General features: G+C 42.1%; 1 protein-coding gene across 2 annotated transcripts; it reads right to left on the bottom strand.

The window, feature by feature from the left end:
* Positions 1–230: 230 nt before the first annotated feature.
* Positions 231–4,246, bottom strand: LOC135649677 (auxin response factor 9-like). 2 transcript variants are annotated; one of them, XM_065168309.1, is made up of 14 exons: positions 3,789–4,246; positions 3,595–3,698; positions 3,387–3,482; positions 3,260–3,316; positions 2,991–3,143; positions 2,821–2,905; positions 2,554–2,644; positions 2,305–2,469; positions 2,088–2,201; positions 1,934–2,006; positions 1,707–1,863; positions 999–1,633; positions 740–927; positions 231–649 (listed from the first exon to the last, which is right to left on the bottom strand). In XM_065168309.1, the coding sequence occupies exons 1-14, from the start codon at positions 3,832–3,834 to the stop codon at positions 535–537; spliced, it is 2,079 nt and encodes a 692-aa protein (XP_065024381.1). In that variant the 5' UTR covers positions 3,835–4,246; the 3' UTR covers positions 231–534. The 2 variants fall into 2 exon arrangements, with proteins under 2 accessions (XP_065024381.1, XP_065024376.1); XM_065168304.1 differs by having other exon boundaries at positions 3,595–3,701; positions 3,789–4,245.
* Between the last annotated feature and the right edge of the window lie 18,270 nt (positions 4,247–22,516).

Genomic DNA, 22,516 nt, shown 5'->3' on the forward strand with positions numbered 1-22,516 from the left:
TAGCATGGCGGAGTTTGCAAGCGGACAATTCTATCGCAACGTTTGATTGGCGTACATATGTTCTCTGATGCGATAAATGTACATCAACCATCCCGTGAGTGAAGAAGCCCTACCAATTTTTGGCTGACACCGGCGAACTGGCGAAGCTCAAGTGATAAGCAGAGACTGAAATGACCCCGCAATACGACGAGTGCGGAGTGCCAACGGGCAGAGAACATGATAGACACACAGAGTCGAACGATAATAAATTTAATATCAGGGAGGAATCCACGAAGAAAACTATCGTGATCATCCCTGTTCACACCCAACAAGGTCTTTCTTGACACTCATTTTATCTCCCACACAAAACTAAATATTTAGCACTATAAACTGCTGAGCATGCAACAATAAAAAATCCTTTATGTTTTGAACACTTTCCTCTCAAATTAGTGGAAAAAAATGAAAATGGAACCATAGGGAAGAACAAAAATGAAATTTTCACTCCACGATCCTTCAGTTATCAGTTCTTTCTGGGAAACAGCAGCAGCAGCACGGCTATGCAGCTTCACCGTCCGTGGAAGCAACAGCAGGTAGCTTGCTCTTAGGTTCCATCTTCTTCACCTCCTCGCTTGCATAGATGAATATCTTCCTTGCTAGCTTGCAGAACACCCTGCCAAGTTGTGTTTGGGACCAATTTAGTTCATCAGGCAGTCAATGTGCCTCGGTATCTATAGAAGTGAAAGGGCTCTTGGATGCTTACGGCCATGGGTAGTCACCTACGAGCATCATAACTCCATCATCATCGTTAAAGACCACCTCCCATTTATTGTGACAGCGAAGCTCTCCTTTGATCTCAAACATCTGTTCTAGCTCAAGCATCAACTCGTCGTAACCTTCCAAGTTTGCCAGGTCCACAGCTCGGCCAACTCCAATTCCTTGCATGTGAACCTTGTAATTGCCCAAGTGTTAATCAAAATCCTTCATGAACAGTAATAGCATATTTAAGAGCTACATGTTACCTTGATGCAGCTTCTGGTAGAACTATTCTGCTTCCTCTGGATCTCCTTTGGAGACACTTGTAGCACTTGCTTTACCTCTTTTGAAGCTTTTGATAGTCCAGATTGCCCATCTATATCCTCGACCAAGGGAGTCGCAGGAACAGGATCCTCAATTGTGGCATTCGATTGGCTCACTACTTCAACCGATAACTTCATGGTGGAAGATATGTCATTTGAAGGACAGACCAAGTCGATCCCAAACAACCTGTATCCGCTGCCACTCTTCGGCTTCTTCTGATTCTCCATCTTGCATTCCAATTCTAATGAGGGATCTTCAGTTACAGGATTGGAGGCAGGCAGCCATGAAGTGAGGGTGGTCTTTGTGTCACAAGCAACAGTGCCCTTTGAGAGTTTCAGTGACACATTTATCAGTGAAGATGATGTGCTCTCCAAAGGAGACTTTGAGTCCCTTAACCAGTGATCTGACAACCTTCGATTGCAAGAGCTAGGACTGTGCAAAGAATTATTGTCAATACTCTCTGTCTGCCCAGAAGACCAGAGAAATCGTTTCTCCAAGCTCTGAGCAATGATGCTGCTCATGGATCCTAAGTCGGATATTTGGGCCTTAGCAGGATTCCAAATAGTTGAACTACGTTCTGTGCATGGAAAGTTTCAATTACATGGATATTAAAGGAAAGCAGCATAAAGAAGAAACTTCACTCTCATTACCATGGCCCAGGAGGTCCAAGGGTGACCAAGCTCTCTTGTTCTTAATAAAACCTGCTTGAGCATCACTGGAAGTAGACATGGAGCCACCGAAAGGCTCAACATCCCACGGAGAAATCTTCTCTGGCCTCAGAATGCTAGATGCTTCATCCCATTGTACCTGAAATTAGTAGACTTCATGCGCAATTTGTATACAAGTTGGTGAATACAGAAAAAGGTCAGTGATGAACCTTTAACGATCTCCACTTTGAACATGGCCACTGTAACGAGATATCTCCGATTCCGGTTATGGTACCAGTAAACCTAAGAAGTGAGAATGGTAAATTTTCACTAACAAGAAGCTTAAGACAATCTATAATGAATAATACGATGACAAGGAATAACCTTTTCTCAGGAACATCTTCCCCCTCAAATCTCATCTTGAATCTCATCCCAACAGTGAACTCATTTTTAATTGTCTCCAAATACTTTTTGACACCAACGATGAACTGACTAGTCCTGGTTTATGTATCATCCATGACAGCAGGAATCAATCATATTGAGAATGCACAAAAGAGCAACAGAATAAATGTGCTTTCTGACTCCAAGTACTAGTCCCAACCTAGGCTTGTAGTACACCATGAAAAGACTATGAGTCGAAATGGCATGTGATGCAGTGGCAAGCACTCCAACGTGCATGCTATGACTAGATATTACAGATGAAGGCATAGTATTCTGGCGGTGGACAAGCCGTCTCACTCCAACTCGCAGTTCATCATTCTCGCCTCTACAGAATAAAGATTTAAAAATCAAGCATAAGCACTTCAAAACAGAGGAAGAAAAACGGCCTTTTTTTCTCAGCAACATTAACCTCATCAAGATGAGTGCATCACCAGCCGCTAATTTCTTAGAAGCTACAAACGTACTCCATCCTGTTGTAAGCAAATGACGCCGCGGTTGACCTGTCAATCAGAATTCAACAAATACATGAATTTGGAGAACACAGCTTCTTCTTTTTTTTTTTTTTCCAATTCAATAATATGGCAAAATAGAGAATCGACAATCTTTTGTGTCACAAAGAGAAGTGTCACTTTGGTTGGTCACAAGCAAATCAAAGAGAAGAGAATCAAACCGATACCTCTGAATATGTGTTTGAATCGCCACTCCTGTCCATGCAGATCCTTGGCAACCAGCTCCTGTGCTGGGGTTTGCTGTGATATGTCCTGTTCATAGCATGCAAACACAGATCCGATTGTGAGAATACCTGAGCAACCGAAACAGATAATAGAAAGACATGAAATAACTTACTAGAGGCGGAAGACATTCGGTGGCATGTCTACGAAGAACCGAGAAGCCACCGTGGGTACTTGTATCCGAAGCCGTCAATATCTTACAAAATGAATGAACCGCTGGTCTCGGTGGCTCCACAACGCATGGAACAGGACACGTAGGCTCGTTTTGCTAATAAAATCAAAGCAACAAACTCAGTTCGCATAATATTGCAAAAGTGTTTCTTTTTTCCTTCATCAAATTCCGAAAGGAAGAGTTTTCAGAAGAAAATTCACGTTGTTTCTTACATCTGATTCAGGGATCAGAGTGATTTGAGCATAGGCTTCATCCGTTTCCGGCTCAGCCTGGAAAAAGCCTAAAGTAAGCAGCTATTTATTACCTAACAGAAATCAAAGAAGAGTAGATAGAGCTGACCTTCAGATTAATGTTCACGACGCGGCAGAGAATTTTGGGAGGAAGATTAAACAGGGGAATCTGCTGGTTCAACTCCTGATCTGTCCAAGTTTCCAACTGCACATAAACCGGCGAATTCACAGCGAGTCTAAAGATCGAAGCAGAAGGGTGGGACTTGTGTAGCTTTCACGGCGAACAAGAGAAAAACAGAGGAGAAGGAGAAGTCCACCTGCTCCAGATGACCCTGAGGGAAGTAGAACACCCTCTCGTCCACACGGGGAACCTCCACCAGAGGGCCCGCGCACGCTCTCCACAGCTCTTCGTACAGCCCATCTCCTCCATGAACAGGACAAACACAAATAACTCAGAATCAACAAGAGAACGCGCCATGGATTTAAAAGCCACAGATGAAGCAATCCTTACCTTCTTTCAGCCTCTCGGTCGCTCGAGAGGCCGATCCAGCGGCCATTAGACCAACTTAACCGCTCCAAAGCTCCCACCTTTTCTTCTCCACCGTGACGAAGGTAAAGGTTTTGAGGAGTCGAAAGTTAGAAGAAGCCCACCTCTCTGGCCCTCGGGCTCTCCCCCAAGGGATTTAGTTCACCCCATTAATGAAGCGGCAGCACGTCAGGAGACGAGAACGGCACGAATTAAAGGCGTGGCCTGTCGCCCACTGCCGTCCTCCTCGCGGAGTGAAACCCCCGCACGCTCTGCTGCTCCCCTGGCCCCCGCGAAACCGCCGAACGCCGCTTCGTTTCCTCTCCTCGCGGAACGTAGACCCCTCCCTCCTTCCTCTCCTCCCAACAAAGCGTGCGAGCGAGGGCGAAAGTAAAGAGAGGGGCAAGGCGCACGTATGAAGGGAGAAAACTCCCGTCACCGAATCGCCGCCCAACCCTTTTCGCTCGTGGTCGTGACGAGGTGGGCGTCCATAGCTTTCCCACGCTCCCATGAGGTGCCTTCTCTGTCGTCATCGGGAGGTGACCTGACGACGGTGTTCGAAACATCACATGGTGTTTAGCGTGACTCCAAGTTGGTCCACTCATGATTCCGTCATGACGGCGTTTCCGTTACTTGACGGTAGCACCGCTAGTTGCTTTACCGTTCTAGCGAGGATGATCGAGGCGAATTGATGCCCCGTGATCGTACGGCGGATGTTTCGGTAATCGCACCTTCCGATCTCCCGAAAGAAAAAGATAAAAAGATAAGATCTCATCGTTAGTTCGGCCCTATCTTCCAGATAAGTACTATCGAATCCCCTCGTGGTGGGACCCCGCACGCAGCGTCGGTCAGTCGCCGTGGTAGGCGGCACATCGCCACCCCACCGTGGTGGTTCCCACGGAGATGTGCGGGTGGACACGCAAATAAGAAGATTAAATTAGAAATTAGAATAGACAAATTAAGAAGGATAAACAGAATGATATTAAATTAATAGAATAATATATAACCGAAGCTGCTTACCGCGAGGAGGAGGGAGTCCGCGACGCAACAGTTGCGGATTGAACACCTGCTCTGTTGGTAGGTAACCGCGGCGTGTAGAAATTTGGCGTGTGGATACATAATACCTTATCAGCATATCCCGGTCTTTGGGGGGCGAGACAGAGACCGGGTGGGAACATGTGGCCGTACGAGGATAAATCCAAACATGAAAGAAAAAGCGGAGACTACGACTCTCAACACACCAAAGGAGACAGGAATTGGGTGGAATGGACCAAAGGAGCTTCGATCTGACACGTGCCAACGTATTGTGTAGGGCGAAGTTGTTAATTACGAGAGTGAGGGAAGGAGACCGCTCTTCGTGTGGCCAATTCAAGTTCTTTCTTTCGGTTTGACGGACCATTATATATATTTATCTGTATCGATCAACTCTGATAAAGAGAAGTTTAGGATGAGGATGACGTCTTATCCTCAAAAGCAAAATGATCGCAATATTAAATCATGCAAAGCAGAACAATATCTCTAACTAGAAATCATAGGATCGGAACACGTCAGACTGGGTTCGTTCCTTCTTCGGCTAAACTGGCGCATGAATCACGTTGGGGATGGACCATGCAAGTCTGAAAGGGTGTAACAGGAAGAATGGTCGACGGATACTCTCCAAATCGGGACAAAATGTCTTTCCCTTGGAATGATTTATGGAATTCCCGTGCCGTCAGCAACATTAATTGACTCCAACTTGCACGATTCGAGAACTGCTTCAATGAGTTGAAAAGGAAAGCATGGCATGTGCACTATATATATATATATATATATATATATATATATATATATATATATATATATATATATATATATATATATATAAAGGATATCAAGTTACATGATTGTCCGGTAATAGCCTCGCTCGTTCTCCAAACAGTCAATGAGGAACGGAGCATTCTAGTACATGAAGTCAGACGATGTGATGTGCAATTGTATGCGTCCACGCTCCCTTCATTTCTTCCCGATGCTGCAGCCGTCGGTCAATGATAAGACCGCCTTACCTTCACATGGGCGCCAGCTCTTATGATGGTTTGTGCTGCCTACGCTCTAAGCTCTTCCCTTATATCGTTGAATCAATCAGCAATCAACATAACAGTCATATCCATCCCATTCGCGTAAATATAAAAATTAACTTGTGTACTTCTTTATGAGATTTTGACCAATATGAACTTTGCATTCAGATGGTTTTGGATGTCACATAGTTTTTCATGTTGTGGAACGAGTCAGCTTCAAAATGTGGTGTGTGCGTTCAAATTCAACCATGTACGTGTCGGACCAGAATACGAACTGAATACGGAGAAGAATGCAGGTTGGATCTGTGTTATGCCCACAGATTTCAAGACCAAGTCATGAATAGATGAAGATACCCATTTTTGCTGTTGAGAGGCAGGTCGTATCAGCTCAGCAGATACGTCATGAATCATGGCCCGGTTATGATAGGAGATCCCCGCGACTTCCATAGCAGCTGTTCATGTCACGCGGTGCCAAGTACAGTGGGAAGCACATTTTGCGTGGATTCAGCTATAGCGACAAAGCATGCATCTCATTGCAGCCACCACCGGCAATGGCAATCATTTCCGGTGTCGCGCCAAGGCGGCACACCACCATGGCTTCATGTCTCTCTCTCTCTCTCTCGCTCCGTCTATGTGTAGATTGTATGGACATCAATAGGTCATGATCTAAATGACAAGGCTGATCGATTGAAAAAAAAGTGCACCGATTGGATCCAGCACACGAAGAAAAGAGAGTAGAGGTGCATGTTGATACGGCATGTTTTGGAACCCAATGACGGCTGACGCCACATGTCAAGTTAGAATTATACCGAGAAGCTATCCCACCTGTCCTGTCCCAAGAGCTCAGGGGTTGTCATCTGACCTTCGCACGTCTTGGACACGACGGCCGGTCAAAAGTCCCATCTCGCCCCTCGAGGGTCAGCGGCCACGCGCTACCGACTCTCGTGCAATAGTATAAAAACCCTGGTCGGCCTACGGCCAAGGAGGATACATATAAAAAAAATAATCCACCCCACACTGACTTGCTCGTCTGAGAGGCCATAGCCAAGGATCACCCGATGAGGGCCATTTTTTGTAGGCGGACGACCACCCGCGAGCATGCGAGCATCTCAACCCGGGAATCGTCATCCAGTGTACAAGGACGAGCTGTCAATCACCCCGGAGACGGGAAGAGGTGGCTCATCATAAACAGCACCTGGATCGGCAGACCGAGGAACGCTGATCAACACCCTGTCGCGAGGGCCCGATCGACCTCGACATCCAGCTCAGCCAACAGAAGGCTCCCGACATCGACCCGTGAACCAAGCCGTGCTGACTCATCAGCCACGGTATATTTGTTCATTAATATTTTGGCGCTAGAAGGAGGGTCATGTCGTGGGAGCATCTACCAGGAGCTCTCCCCGAAGGAGAACCACCAACCGGCCTCCCTTCCGTCGAGCCCGAAAGTCAGGCCCTCCCCGCCCCCAAAGATGGGGGAATCCCAGCCTCAACGCTAGATTGCTACTGGCGCCTATTCAACGGCCCGGGGTTGTCACCCCCCAGACTCACCACAGGACCCTCGGCCGTGACACCCGAGGCGTTCCTCGGCCTGGCCAAGCAAGTACAAGCGATGGCGGGGATGATGCAGACACTCGTCCCGCTCATTCCCTAGATCGTGCAGCTACCAGCTCCCCCGACTGACCCAACCCGACAAAGACTGAGCAGGGAGCAAGTCGGGACGGGAGAAGCCCGAAACCGAACGACGGAGCCAAGAGGTTTGCCTGAGTAGAGCATACTTGCACTCTGCCGAATCACGCTGCCCCACTCCGAGCTTGACACCATATCGTCCGACTCGGCGGACGACTCGTTTAAGATCCAACTGTCTCGGGTCAACCAACGCTTGGACGAGTTCCAACGCGAGTTCCAGAAATCGTAGAGTGAGTCGAACGAAGGCGACTCGAGCAGATCCCCTTTTACTCAGGAAATATAGGACAAGCCTGTACCCCTCGACTTCAGGCTACTGGCATTGAAGATGTATGATGGGGGCTCCGATCCCACGGAGCATGTCACCGCGTTTCGAGCTCAAATGGCCCTCTATGGTGTTGAATCTCGAATTTTGATAATAAAAATAATCAATGTGTTTATGTTTTAATCTGCATTTTGAGTGACATAGGATGCTTTGATCAGGGTGAGACAATTAAAGCAGAAAAATCATGTTGGGCCGGAGGAATATGTCAAAAGATTGGATGCTTAGGAGTAATTATCTAGATCAAACTTTTGTTTTATATGTGTAGGATTAACTATGATAGCTTGAAGACATAAAGCAAGTCTACCGGAGTCAAGTTCGATGGGTGTTCGAGAGTCCGAAGATTCGTCGGAGATGCTACCGGAACCAACCGAGAAGAAATCAGGGACTTATCATTGTTTTCGGAAGTTCGTCGAAGAGATCGTCGAAGGTTCGCGGAGATCATCGAGAAGGCTCGGCAACTCGCTGAACTCACCACAAGATCGGGAGACTGCTGGGAGTCCACTGGAAGAAATCCGATGGTGTATCAGAAGTCTACCGGAAGATCACCGGAAAGCTCGTCGGAAGGAGACTCGACATTTGCCGGTTGAAAACTTGCTTAGGACTATGTTTTCAGTTGCGTAGTTTGCATGTAATTAGGGTTAGGATTAAGAGATAATCCTATATCCTGGTTAAGGGCCAATTGGGCCCGATATTACCTAGTTTGGGCCAGATTTGAAGCCCATCTAGTGACCCGTAGGACCGGGTGGTGGCACCGCCCACCACCTGAGAGGTCCAGCGGTGGCATCGCCCAGCACCCGAAAGGTCGGGCGGTGGCACCGCCACCGACAGGCGGTGGCACCGCTAGCTTCGGGAACCCAAGAGAATTCAAATTTGTAGCTCAAATTTGAATCCTCTTGGGGTCTATAAATACCCCTCAATTCTCAATAGAGAAAACAACCTTTGAGAAGTTAGAGATTGAGATAAAGCCTTAGCAAAATTTTTAGCAAGTCTTGTTTTCAATAGCTTAAGTGTTTACCTCCCTCTTTATCTTTAAACTATCGATGCTTCATAGAAGGGTATTCGAAGTGTGCAACTCCACTGATGGAGTTACTGAAGAAGGAGCAGCCTTTGAGATGGTATGATAAATATGAATTTGCATTCCAAGATCTGAAGACTGCTATGTTGAAAGGATCGGTGCTCAAATTGTTGGACTATGGGGAGCCCTTCGAAGTCCATACAGATGCTTTAGATTTCGCTATTGGGGGAGTACTCATGCAGGAGGGTCATCCGGTAGCCGATGAGAGCCGCAAGCTCAACGAGACTGAGCGGCGGTGTCCGGTGCACGAGAAGGAGATGATAGCGGTGGTCTATTATCTACGAGTTTGGTGACACTACCTTCTTAGATCACTATTTAAGCTAAGGATAGACAACATTGCTTTGAGCTATTTCCAAACTTAGAAGAAACTATTCCTAAAGCAAGCACGATGGTAGGACTTCCTGGCTAAGTTTGATATAGCAATGTAGTACAAGCTCGGAAAAGCAAATGTCATAGCCGATGCATTGAACCAGAAAATGGAGTGAGTGAATGTTGTACAGTTGGAGGGTAGAGGCCAAGCAAGTCAGTTGCACTCTAACTTCTTTTCTAGGATCAGGGATGGACTATAAAGAAATCCCCAGGTGGTAACCCTGATGTAACTCATCAATGAAGGCAACGCATGACAATTTTGGGTCCAGGAGGGACTCGTTTACACAAAAGGGAATAGGGTTTATGTCCCTCGAGTGAGCAATTTAAGGCGTGAGCTCTTAAGAGAGTGTCACGATTCCCTTTGGGCTGGATATACAGGCATTCATAGAACCTTGGCTCTCGTGGAGAGGACCTTCTACTGGCCAAAGATAGGGAGTGATGTAGAGGAATATGTGTTAGGAAAAGAGTCAGCACTAAGAGGGGGGTGACTTAGTGCAGCGGTAAAAATTACATCGGTTCAAAACTTCGTTGCGATTAAATTTGTTTTCAACGAAAAACCATTTCATAAAGGTATTAACTTTAAAAGTGTATGAAAGAGCATAGTGGATGTAAAGCAAGTAAAGTGGTTTACAGTAAAGTAAATTACACAAGAGAAATGCAAACCAGATTTTTATAGTAGTTCGGTCGTCGTGACCTACATCCACTTTACCGATTCCTCTTCCGTCGAGGCCACCGACATCCACTATCAGTCTTCTTTCAATAGGCAAAGACTAACTATCCTTTCACACCCCTCTTCTCCTTTTCATGGGTTTAGGAGACAACCTTTTACAACCCTCTTTTACAAGGTATCCCTTTCACACCTCCCTTAGAACTCTCTCTATGCTTTGGGAGGAGGAAACTCAACTTTCTAAGGTTTATAACTTTAGAATCATAGGGTTTTGCTCAATATTTCTTACTTCTCCATACAGGAATAGCTAGGGTATTTATAAGCCACAAATGGATTCAAGTTTGGAGCCCAAAATTTAAACCCCCGAAATTTTAGGGTACGGGCGATACCATCGCCTGCACTGGGTGGTACCACCATCTGTAGCCTGACACTAGGTGGTACCACTGCCCAGACTAGTGGTACCACCGCCCAGATAGTCTTGGAGACTGAGTCTGGGCGGTACCACTGCCCAGACTGGCGGTACCACCTCTTGACACAGTCTCGAAGACTGTGACACGACGGTTTCACCTATTTGGTCACAATTTGGGCCTTTCTCTTGGCCCAACTATCCTCTGATTGGGTTGGCCCAATTCTAATCCCTATTATGTACTATCTATGAATTTTAAGACATTTACTAAGCTAAAAAAAATCCGTAAGTCTAGGTTTCTTCCGATGAGCTTCCAATAATCTTCCGGCGAACTTCCGACGATCTCTCGGCAATGTTCCAGCAGACTCCTAGCAAGCTCCTAGACTTCATGATGATCTTCTTGGCAAGTTCTGATGAGCTTCTTTGGTAAGCTCCGGGACTTCTCGATCAATTCCGACAGAACTTCCGACAAACGTCCGGACTTTCGACGAACTCTCGAACTCCCAACGAAATCGCGTTCTTGACTCCGAGACTTCATTTTGCTTTATGCCTTGCTATCGTAGTTAATCCTGCACATGTAAAAACACACTTCGATCTAGACAATTATTACTAAGTATGAATCATGTTGTTCGGCATGTCATTGGTCCATCGACGCTTCATCTGATTCTTTGACGCATCATCCTCTCTTACGGCCTATTGCCCAAACCTCCGCAACTTCGATATCCTTGGCACAATTTCCACTCTTCTTAGCCCGATGCCCAAATCCATGGCTCGAAACCTTCTATCGACATCATCCGATCCTCCGACTAGATGTCTAATCTTCTGACATGTTCCACCGGCCCAACATGATTCTTCCTGCTTTAATTATCTCATCCTGATCGAAGCATCCTATGTCACTCAAAAGACAGATCAATTCATAAACACTTATCAATTGGTTTCATCATCAAATCTTATATTCAACAATCTCTCCTTTTTTTATGATGACAACCAATTGATGACGGAGTTTAAACAAACTCCCCCCTATCAATATGCCATATTGATAGAGACTCTTAGATTCAAAAATTCAAGCAACATGTTATCATAAACTTATGCATAACATCTACTTCTCCCCTTTTGTCATCAACAAAAAGGAGAAGTGCAACTAGCAAGTGTTTTTAGACATCCAAGTTCAAATCATTGCATAATAAATCTCAAGTTTTATCATCATTGTAAGCTAGCAAAAATTTTGAGTTTTACATCATGTAAAATAGCAATATTTAAGCTATTCAAGAAGGCAACTTTTGCTTCTTAAAATATGCAAGTTAGCAATTTTTGCTTCTCTTTTGAGATGAGCAAGCTAACATGTTTTTGCATCTTCTTGACTTGTGCAAGCTAATAAGTTTGCCTCTTTTCATAATGTGCACGCTAGAAATTCTTTCGCCTCCTTTGTCATTGGCAAAAAGAGAGGAATAACAAAACAATGGTGCAATTCATCAATTTTTAAATTATGACAAAAATTAAGTATCATTCTTATTTCAATATGTCATAATTGAGATAAACTTTGAATTTAAATTTAATTCAAGTCAATGCAATTTTAATCATGATTCTCATACATGATATGCAATACAACAAATACATCATCATAATAAAATCATAAGTATTGCATGCATCATTTTTGAATAAGCTAGCAACTTTGCTTCCTAGAAAGTTTTTCTCCTTGCAATTTGTGAGCTAGCAAATTTTACATATCAAAGTTGGCAAAATTTTTTACATCTTTTGGGATAAGCAAACTTTTTGCTTCTTCTTGAAGTATGCAAGCTAGCAAAATTTCTCCCACTTTGTCATTGTCCAAAAAGAAGGGAAGAAAATAAATTTTTAATTCTTTTTCCCTTTACAACAATTTTCAAATCATGACAAAGGTAAATAACAAAGATAAAAAATCAAGTCATGAATGTCAAAATCAAAGTATTGCATGCATTCATATCATCACATGAAGAATATCAAGAAGAACTTGGTGATGAGATATACTTCATGAATATAAGGAATTTTACATAATAAAATTCAAGTCATAAACCTTAAAAGATGTCAAGTAGCATATCATGGTTTATTAGAATAAGTCTTCTTTTTGGTGAATAGCAAAAGGAATAGTAGGAGAACAAGATCTCAATTCATGCATATCAATGGTATAATTCACTTTGACAAATCTCATTTTTAATAAATAATAAAAAGAAACATGGGAGTTCAAAAACAAGATCTTGATTCATAGAAAAATTTCAGGTATCAATATCGAGAATTCGAGATCATGATATAGATGAAGATATTCTTATAGCCAAAAGATGTCAGAAGAGAACACATAAATAATCTCGATTCATATATAATATCTCTCAATTCATTATGAATCATAAAAATTATAATTCTGAAAAATCATGATTCATTAAAAAAATCTCCTCTTAAGAAAATACCAAGTAGAATCATAGGAGAATGATTAAAAAAAAACTTGATTCATAATAAATCTTTATTTGTAAATATCAAGGAATCGAGATTTGGATAAAAAAAAATTATTCAAATTTAAATCATCAAAATCACTTTCATAATTCAAGAGATTCAAAATAATATAAATATATATTTCAATCTCTTATTCAAAACTCGATAAGATAGAGATGTTTCTTTTTAAGTTGTTAGTTTCATACAAGTATGCCATTGTCTTTTTATGCCAAATAAAAACATGCATCAATCATTTAGGATCGAAAAATAAATTTCGTCATAAAAACCATCAAGATCAATAAATCATAAATTATCCAAAAATCATCATTTCTTCAAATCATCATGCATAGATTCACATTAAGTATGATATCAAACCTCTTAACATTTTTATTAAGACATCAAGAATGGTTTCAATCAAAAACGGAAATCATCAAGATATATATTATTTCTTCTTAAAAAAACATACATAGGATTATCATTTGATTTAAATCTAACATTTTATTCATAAAACATGCAATTTTTATGATCATTACTAGAAGGATAAGCATGATTCCTAAAATTTTTATTTTTAGCATTATTCATTACATTATTAAACATGTAGTTTTCAAGAAAAATAATTTTTCTAAGTTAAATTAAAAATAACTCATGCAAAGCATCATGTTATTTTGAGATAAACTAAGGGGGTTTCGTTTGAGTATTTTACCTCATTGTCGAAAACCGTTAAGGCGTAGTTTATCACATCACCTTTGTTGGATTGTCCTTCATCTTCGGATGAGCTCATTTCATCCAAGATTGCTTCTTTCTTCTTGCGTTCATAGCAAGTAGTTGCATTCTTTTTAAGTTTATTTTTGTTCTTCAATTTTTGTTTCATGAACTTTTTTAATTTCATAGTGAGGAGTTCAAGTTCACCATCACTTGAGCTTATGCTCGAGTGGTCTTCGATTGTTCTAAGTCTGAAATCCTTCTTGTTCTTTGGAAGGATGTTCTCAAGTTCATTTTGTGCATTGTGCGTCATTTCATATGTCATTAATGAACCAAAAAATTCTTCAAGTGAAAAATTATTAAGATCTTTTGCCTCTTGTATTGTGGTTACTTTTGGATCCCAGTTCTTATTAAGAGAACATAAAATTTTATTTATAAGTTCAAAGTCTGAAAAACTTTTATCAAATACTTTTAAACCATTGATGACATCCGTAAAACAGGTATACATGTCTCCAATGGTTTTGCTTGGTTTCATATGAAAAAGTTCAAAATCATGTATCAAAAAGTTGATTTATGAATCTTTAACTTTGCTAGTGCCTTCATATGTGATTTCAAGAGTATGCCAAATGTCAAAAGTCATTTTGCAAGTAGAAACCCAATTAAATTCGGTTTTATCTAAGGCACAAAATAGAGCATTCATAGCTCTAGCATTTAAAGAAAAAGTCATCTTCTCCAAATCATTCTAATGGTTCATTGGAAGAAAAGACCTTCGAAAATCATTTTCCATAATACTCCATAAATTTAAATCCAAAGAAAGTAAGAAAACTCTTATTCGAGTTTTCTAATATGTGTAGTTCGTCCCATTGAACAAAAGAGGACGAATGAGAAAAAGTCCCACTTAAAAGCCGAAAAGAGCTATTTCTCTTGGGTGTTAAACCAAATGAGAAATAGTGAGGCTTTGATACTAATTGTTAGGAAAAGAGTCGACATTAAGAGGGGGGTTGAATTAGTGCAACGGTAAAAATTATGTCGGTTCAAAACATCGTTGCGATTAAATCCGTTTCCAATAAAAAACTATTTCATAAAGGTATTAGCTTTGAAAGCATATAGAAGAGCATAGTGGATGTAAATCAAGTAAAGTGGTTTGCAGTAAATTAAATTGCACAAGAGAAACACAAACCAGATTTTTATAGTGGTTCGGTTGTCGTGACCTATATCCACTTCATCGATTCCTCTTCCGTCGAGGCCACCGGCATCCACTATCTGTCTTCTTTCAATGGGCAAAGACCAACTTCCCTTTTACACCCCTCTTCTCCTTTTTATAGGTTTAGGAGACAACGTTTTACAACCTTCTTTTACAATGTATCCCTCTCACACCTCCCTTAGAACTCTCTCTAAGCTTTGGGAGGAGGAAACTCAACTTTCTAAGGTTTACAACTTTAGAATCATAGGGTTTTGCTCAATATTTCTTACTTCTCCATGCAGGAATAGTTAGGATATTTATAGGCCCTAAATGGATTCAAATTTGGAGCCCAAAATTCAAACCCCCGAAATTTCAAGGTACGGGTGGTACCACCACCTGCACTGGGCGGTACCACCGCCTGCAGCCTAACGCTGGGCAGTACCACTGCCTAGACAGTCTCAGAGACTTAGTATGGGTGATACCACCACCCAGACTAAAGGTACCACCGCTTGACATAGTCTCGGAGATTGTGCCATAACGGTTTCACCTGTTTGGTCACTGTTTGGGCCTTTCTCTTGGCCCAACTATCCCCTATTATATGCTAATATGAATTTTAAGATATTTACTAAGCTAAACAAAGTTTGTAAGTCTTGGTTTCTTCCGACGAGCTTCCGACGATCTTCCGGCAAACTTCCGATGATCTCTCGGCAATGTTCCAGCGGACTCCCGGCAAGCTCTTGGATTTCATGATGATCTTCTTGGTGAGTTCTAACAAGCTTCTTTGGCAAGCTCTGGGACTTCTCGGTCAATTCTGATAGAACTTCCGACGAACTCTCGAACTCCCAACGAAATCACGTTCTTGACTCCGGGACTTCATTTTGCTTTATGCCTTGCTATCGTAGTTAATCTTGCACATGTAAAAATACACTTTGATCTAGACAATTATTACTAAGCATGAATCATGTTGTCTGGCATGTCATTGGTCCATCGATGCTTTGTCCGATTCTTCAACGCATCGTCCTCTCTTGTGGCCTATTGCCCAATCAACCAGTTGACCTCTGCAACTCCGATATCCTTGGCGCAATATCTGCTCTTCTTGGCCCGATGCCCGAATCTATGGCCTGAAGCCTTCTGTCAATACGTCGACCGATCCTTCAGCCCGACGTCCAATCTTCTGACATGTTTTCCTCTGACCCAACATGATTCATCATGCTTTAATTGTCTCATCCTAATCAAAGCATCCTGCATCACTCAAAACGTAGATCAATTCATAAACACTTATCAACTGGTTTTATTATCAAAATCTGAGATTCAATAATATGTTCGAACGTGCCTCATTTGCCAACAAGGTGGAGCAGCGGAAGCTGGTGAGACTTTTGGAATCGTTGCCTGTACTATAAAGGTCGTGGGAGAGCATTTCCTTAGACTTAATTTCAAGCTTACCGGTAGTAAGGGGACTCGGATTGATACTCATGGTAGTCGATCGATTTTCAAAGTATGCAACTTTCATTGTTGCACCCCTACACTGTTCAACAGCAGAGGCGACCAAGTTGATGATGAAGAATGTGGTGAAGTATTGGGGAGTCCCGCACAATATCATCAGTGATCGAGATGCTTGGTTCCTGGGATGATTCTGGACCGAGCTATCCAAATTATTGGGGTCTAAGTTATACTTCTCCACAAGTCTCTACCCCTAGACGGACGGCCAAACCGAAAGGATAAACTCACTGTTGGAGCAATATCTTTGACACTATATGGGTGCCAACCAATGAGATTGGGTGAAGTTGTTGGACATAGCTCAATTCTCCTACAACTTGTATGTGAGCTCTGCTTCTAACAAGAGCCCCTTCGAGATCATTACAGGACAACAACCTTCAACTCCTCAAACCTTGGCTATTGGATATATTGGGAGTAGTCCGTCAGCATATCACTTTGTAAAAGAATGGCACTGAAATGCAGATATTGTGCGGGCTTACTTAGAGAAGGCGGCTAAAAAGATAAAGAAGTGGGTAGACTTGGAAAGGCGAATGCAGGAGTTCAAAGTCGGTGATTTGGTGTTGGTAAATCTCCAACCAGCACCACTCCAATTCTTTAGGAATAAATTACACAAAGGATTGGTGCACAAGTATGAAGGGCCCTTCCCAATTATCAATAGGGTGGGCAACATCTCCTACAAGTTACAACTGCCAGCGTGGCTCAAAATTCATAATATTTTTCATGCCAACAACTAGAAGGCCTACCACACAGATCCGCAAGATGTTTCCCAAAGTGTTCCAACTCGGCTACCCCCCACCAAAGCCTCCTACGAGAAGTGAGTTGAAACCATTTTAGCTGATCGCAAGATAAAGCTACCCAATGGAGCCGAGCAGACCGAGTACTTAGTGAAATGGTGAAAGCTTCCCCGAACCGAAGCCAGTTGGGAGCCCGAAGATGCCCTTCGACACGAAGAAGCAGTCATCAACAACTACCAACAAGCATCAATGAGGGCATCGATAGTTTAAGTGGGGGAGAATGTCACGAACGATCGGCGCGCACTTGCAATAACTTTGTTCAATGAATCGTTCGTCACTTTTGTTTACATGTACAAATGCTTGGCAACATGTTTTGCTTTGGTTTTGTGTTCTTTTACTTATAAAAATATAAGTTCGAATAGGTTGCAGTGCTATAGTGCGACTGCTCACCGCACCGAGCAAAACATCCCAAAATGGCTCTGTTTTTACGTGCCATGGGCTGTTTTCTATAGCTCACTGTTGCACACAAAACGTCGGCCATCTTAGCACCCTGAAACCACCCGGGTGGCACCATGGGGGATGGGGCTTCTGTATAGAGCCAAGCGTTGAACAATCTTCATAAGTTCGTATGTTTTCTTGACGGGAACTAGCCTCCGCGCCCGGCACCCGGTGAGCAGCTGTTTGTGGACTTGTAGTTGTTCGTTCAACCCTCTAAAGTCCTTGTTTTCCTCCTTTCTCTATTTTCTCTCATGCACGCAAGGTGCTCACTGAATTGCTTGTAAAGCTTCCCTCTTCGCGAGACGTCGGGACTTGTCTGTCGCTCATTCTTTGAACTAATTAACTTTCTCTTTTACAAGCCCTTCGGGACCTGAGTGAGGTTGCAAATAGGTGTTGCAAACACATATTGTAAGGGCACGTCAAGACTTAGGCAATCCCAACTAAGTCCAAGAAGTTGACGCGAGGGTACTTCGTGACTTAGGCAACTCAAGCTAAGTTCATGTCTTGGCCGCAAGGTGCCTCACAGCTTAGGCAATTCCAACTAAGTCCGTGACATCTCGGCGAGCTCCCGATGAACTCTCAGTAAGCTTCCGGCAAACTCCTAGCACATCATCCGAATCTTCGACGTATCGTCTTATCTTTGACTCCGGCCTAACATCTATTTTATGTTTTTATTACTATCTTGGTTAATTTTGTAATACTTATCTCAATATGTGGATTAGATCAGTAATTTACTAATTAATTTCATCATCAAAATATGAGATTCAACAATCTCTCCCTTTTTTATGATGACAATCAATTGATGACGGAATTAACCTTAACTCCCCCTATTTATATGCCATACTTGAGAAAAGACAAACTTGAATTCACAACCTTGAATTCAACCATCAAGCCAATAAGTTATATTTATTTAAACTTATCAACATGCACATCATGATACTTATCATGATTTACCAATTCAAAATATGATACCATATATTTATCAATAAAAATGATGTCAAGGCATGACATCCATTTTTAAGTCCAAAGATGATAGACAATCATCATTTTCAAGTATGATATTAATTTCAAATATTAAATTTAGTAATATAACAATTCTCGATAAAAGATGACAATTCATCATTCTGAGGCATGATATCAATTGTAAATAGCAAGTTAAGCTCATGATACCTTATCATAATAATAGTCGAGCATGATTTTAAGAATAAACAATTTCAAGTATCCATGCCACAATATGATAGAAATCAATCATACATTTTGAAAATTTTCATGTTTTTGACAAAATTAGTCATATTTCATGCATTCGTAATACATTCAAGCATTTACGATAAGATTCGTTTTTCACATTGTCATCAATTTGCCATATTTATCCTCTTTTGTCATCAACAAAAAGGAAATCATTCAACAAGGCAAGTGTTTTTTTTTAAATTATTCAAATAAGTTCAACACCAATTTATCCATGTTAGCAAAAATGAGAAGTTAAGCAAAAACTTTGCATGATTACTTCTTTTGGATAAGCTAACATTTTTTACTTTGGATGCACAAAAGCTTTTTGGTTCTTCTTGAGATGTGCAAGTTGTTTTGTTCCTTTGTCATAAAAATAAGAAGAAGAGGAAGAAGTGTAAGGAATAAATTCATCAATAACCAAATTCATGAAAGGATTTGAACCAAGTCAAATGAAAATAAATGAGTTTCATTGAATCAAGATTCTAGTTTCAACAAGGAGAAGGGATTCATGAAATGGATCAAGATATCCATACGAAATCAAATCCTCATTCTTGCAAGTGATCATCATATACAAAAAATCCATAAACATTCTTCTTTCATAAGAAGAGTAAGGAAGAATTCATAGGAAAGGAGCATCAAATGAAGGATCAAGAATCCGCAAATAAAACTTCATAAATCAAATTGTTTCTCATTAAGAATTCACAAGAGTGAAATCCGTGAGAGATGTATTTGTCAATAAAATCCATGAGTGAAGTGATTAAGTGTATCAAAATTCACTAAGTGATGGAGCAAGGGTATGAAGTAAATTTGATACCAAGTTAAGAGGAAGATAAAAACAAAATAAATTCATGAAATAAATTAAGAGGAAGATAGTCCAGAAAAGAAATACAACAAACTCATGCATTCAGACAGTTTAACATGCCTACCTCTCTTCTAATGAAATCAAATTGTTCTTCATTTAAAGGTTTCTTCTGCACACACAAGCCAAAACTCTACTCCGATCTAGACAATTATTACAACGCGAATTGACATTCTATTGTCCGGCATGTTATTGGTTGGCGCTTCGTCCGATTCTTTAGCGCATCATCCTCTCTTCTGGCTTGTTGCCTAATCAGCAGTTGACCTCCACAACCCCGATATCCTTGGCACAACTTCGCTCTCCTTGGCCGGATGCCCGACGTCTGAAGCCTTCTGTCATCCAATATCCTGACGTGATCTCCTCCAGCGCAACGTCAATTCCTCCTACGTCAACTGTCTAATCTTGATCGAGTAGACCTGCATCATTCAAAATGTAGTTAAACATCTAAACATAATCGATTAGTTTCATTATCAAAATCAGAGATTCAACACATGGAAAGCTTGGGTTGCACGCTAGCGAGGAAATTCTGCTCGAACTCCCTGGCGAGCTAGTCGAAGGATGAGACTGAGGACTAGCGCAACCGGTTGAACCATGCTCGTGCCGGTCCCCTGAAGGTGGTCGGGAATGCCTGACACATAAGTGCATCGGAGGTGCCATATGTTAGGATCGGAGCGGCACTAAGAGGGGGGGGGGGGTGAATTAGTGCAGCGGATTAAAACTCATAAGTTTGAAATCGATTTCGTAAATGTGTAGAGATTTCGATTCGACGAAGGATGACTTAGATAAAATAGCTCGAGTAAAGGTAGTTAAGAGTAGGGAGATGAAACCCAAATGATTTGCAGCTAAGTAGAGAAATGGTTCGAAAAATTAAACACTCACACATTCAAGGAACACCATGATGTATAGTGGTTCGGTAAAATGACCTACATCCACTTTCGAAGCCTTCTTCGATGAGGCTCCCAACTTCCACTAGCAAATCACTTTGTAGGGGAAGGACCAAATACCCCTTTTACAACCTTCTTACAAGTGGTTCACACTCTTACAGATTTTTCAAAGAGAAAGAGGGAGGTGAATACTTAAGCTATTGAAAACAAGATTTTGCTAGTGCTTTTTCTCACTTTCTAACTTCTCAAAAAGGTGTTTTCTTTGCTGAGAATTGAGGGGTATTTATAGGCCCCAAAAGGATTTAATTTTGGGCTCCAAATTTGAATTACTTTTGGGTTTCCCGGTGCTGGCGATGCCACCGCCTATCAATGGCGGTGCCACCGCCTGTCAGTGTCTGACACTGACAATGTACTGGCGGTGCCACCGCCGGTCCTCTCGGGTTCCGAGCGGTGCCACCGCCCAGTCTAGCAGTGTACTGACAGTGCCACTGCCTAATCTCTCAGGTTTTGAGTGGTGCCACCGCCTGGACTGTTCCAGCTTACTGGTTGGGCTCCAAACTTGGCCCAAACTAGTCCAAACTCGGGCCCAATTGGTCCCTAATTGGGTTATAGGATTAACCCGTAATTCTAACCTAAATTATATGCAAACTATGAAATTAAGACATAGCCCTAAGTAATTTTTTAACCAGCAACTTCGAGTTTCCTTCCGGCGAGCTTTCCGGCGGACTTCCGATACACCCTCGTGTTAGGATCGAGAGCACTAAGAGGGGGGGGTGAATTAGTGCAGCGGAAATCTTACAGCGATTAAAACCAAAAGCTGCGTTCGTTCAATAAAAACTATTATGATGCAAAAGCTAATTCTCAGTTTGTATCTAAGTGCAGTTTGCGTCTAAGCGCAGATTGCGTCTAAGCGCAGTTTGCGTCTAAACACAGTTTGCGTCTAAGCGCAGTTTGCGTCTAAGCGCAGTTTGCGTCTAAGCGCAGTTTGCATCTAAACACAGTTTGCGTCTAAGCGCAGTTTTGCGTCTAAGCGCAGTTTGCGTCTAAACGCAGATTTACGTCTAAACGAAGTTTTACGTCTAAACGTAGATTTACGTCTAAACGCAGTTTTACGTCTAAACGCAGATTTACGTCTAAACTCAGATTTACGTCTAAACGCAGTTTTACGTCTAAACGCAGATTTACGTCTAAACTCAGATTTACGTCTAAACGCAGTTTTACGTCTAAACGCAGATTTACGTCTAAACTCAGTTTGCGTCTAAATGAAATCAAGATGTAAACGTAAACTGCACAGAACCTTGTTCGTAAAAGCGCATAAGACAGTTTGCAGTTGTAAATGAAATCAAGACGTAAACGTAAACTGCACAGAACCTTGTCCGTAAAAAAAGCGCAGAAGACAGTTTGCAGTTGTAAGTGAAATCAAGACGTAAACGTAAACTGCACAGAACTCATTCGTAAAAGCGCAGAGAGACAGTTTGCAGTTTGTAGATGGAATCAAGACGTAAACGTAAACTGCACAGAATTCGTTCGTAAAAGCGCAGAGAGCAGTTTGCAGTTTGTAAATGGAATTAAGACGTGAACGTAAACTGCACAGAACTCGTTCGTAAAAGCGCAGAGAGCAGTAGCTATGTAGGAGGTTTGCAGTAATGATAAAGTGCTCAAAATAAACGCAAACCAGAGATTTAGAGTGGTTCGGTCAGTCTTGACCTACTCCACTTTTGGCTTCCTCCACCGATGAGGTTACCGACGTCAACTAGAGGCTTTCCTTCAATAGGCGAAGGCCAACTACCCTCTTACAGATTCACTCCTTTTGACGGGCTTAGGAGACAACCCTTACAGATGTTTTCTCTCCTCTCTTTACAACTCAAACTTGAAGAACAGAAGGAGGAGGAAAACTAGCAGTTTTGAGCTCTAAGAACCACTGAAAAGATCAAGATTTCGGGTAAGTTCTTGCTGTCTCAGTGCTGAATGGGTGGGGTATTTATAGGCCCCAACCCAATTCAAATTTGGAGCTCAAAACGATCAAATCCCGGAATTCCGGGATCAGGCGGTTGCACCTCCTGACTGGAGAGGTTGCACCGCCTGGC

The sequence above is a fragment of the Musa acuminata genome, chromosome BXJ1-4 (genome assembly GCF_036884655.1).
Source record: "Musa acuminata AAA Group cultivar baxijiao chromosome BXJ1-4, Cavendish_Baxijiao_AAA, whole genome shotgun sequence".
In the NCBI taxonomy this organism is placed as follows: domain Eukaryota; kingdom Viridiplantae; phylum Streptophyta; class Magnoliopsida; order Zingiberales; family Musaceae; genus Musa; species Musa acuminata.

Coding starts and splice junctions, on each gene's coding strand:
- LOC135649677 (XM_065168304.1), bottom strand. CDS start 3,834: ATGGCCGCTGGATCGGCCTCTCGAGCGACCGAGAGGCTGAAAGAAG. Junction 3,317..3,386: donor TCGTGAACATTAATCTGAAG/GTCAGCTCTATC, acceptor GGCTTTTTCCAG/GCTGAGCCGGAAACGGATGA. Junction 650..739: donor GTAGGTGACTACCCATGGCC/GTAAGCATCCAA, acceptor ACAACTTGGCAG/GGTGTTCTGCAAGCTAGCAA.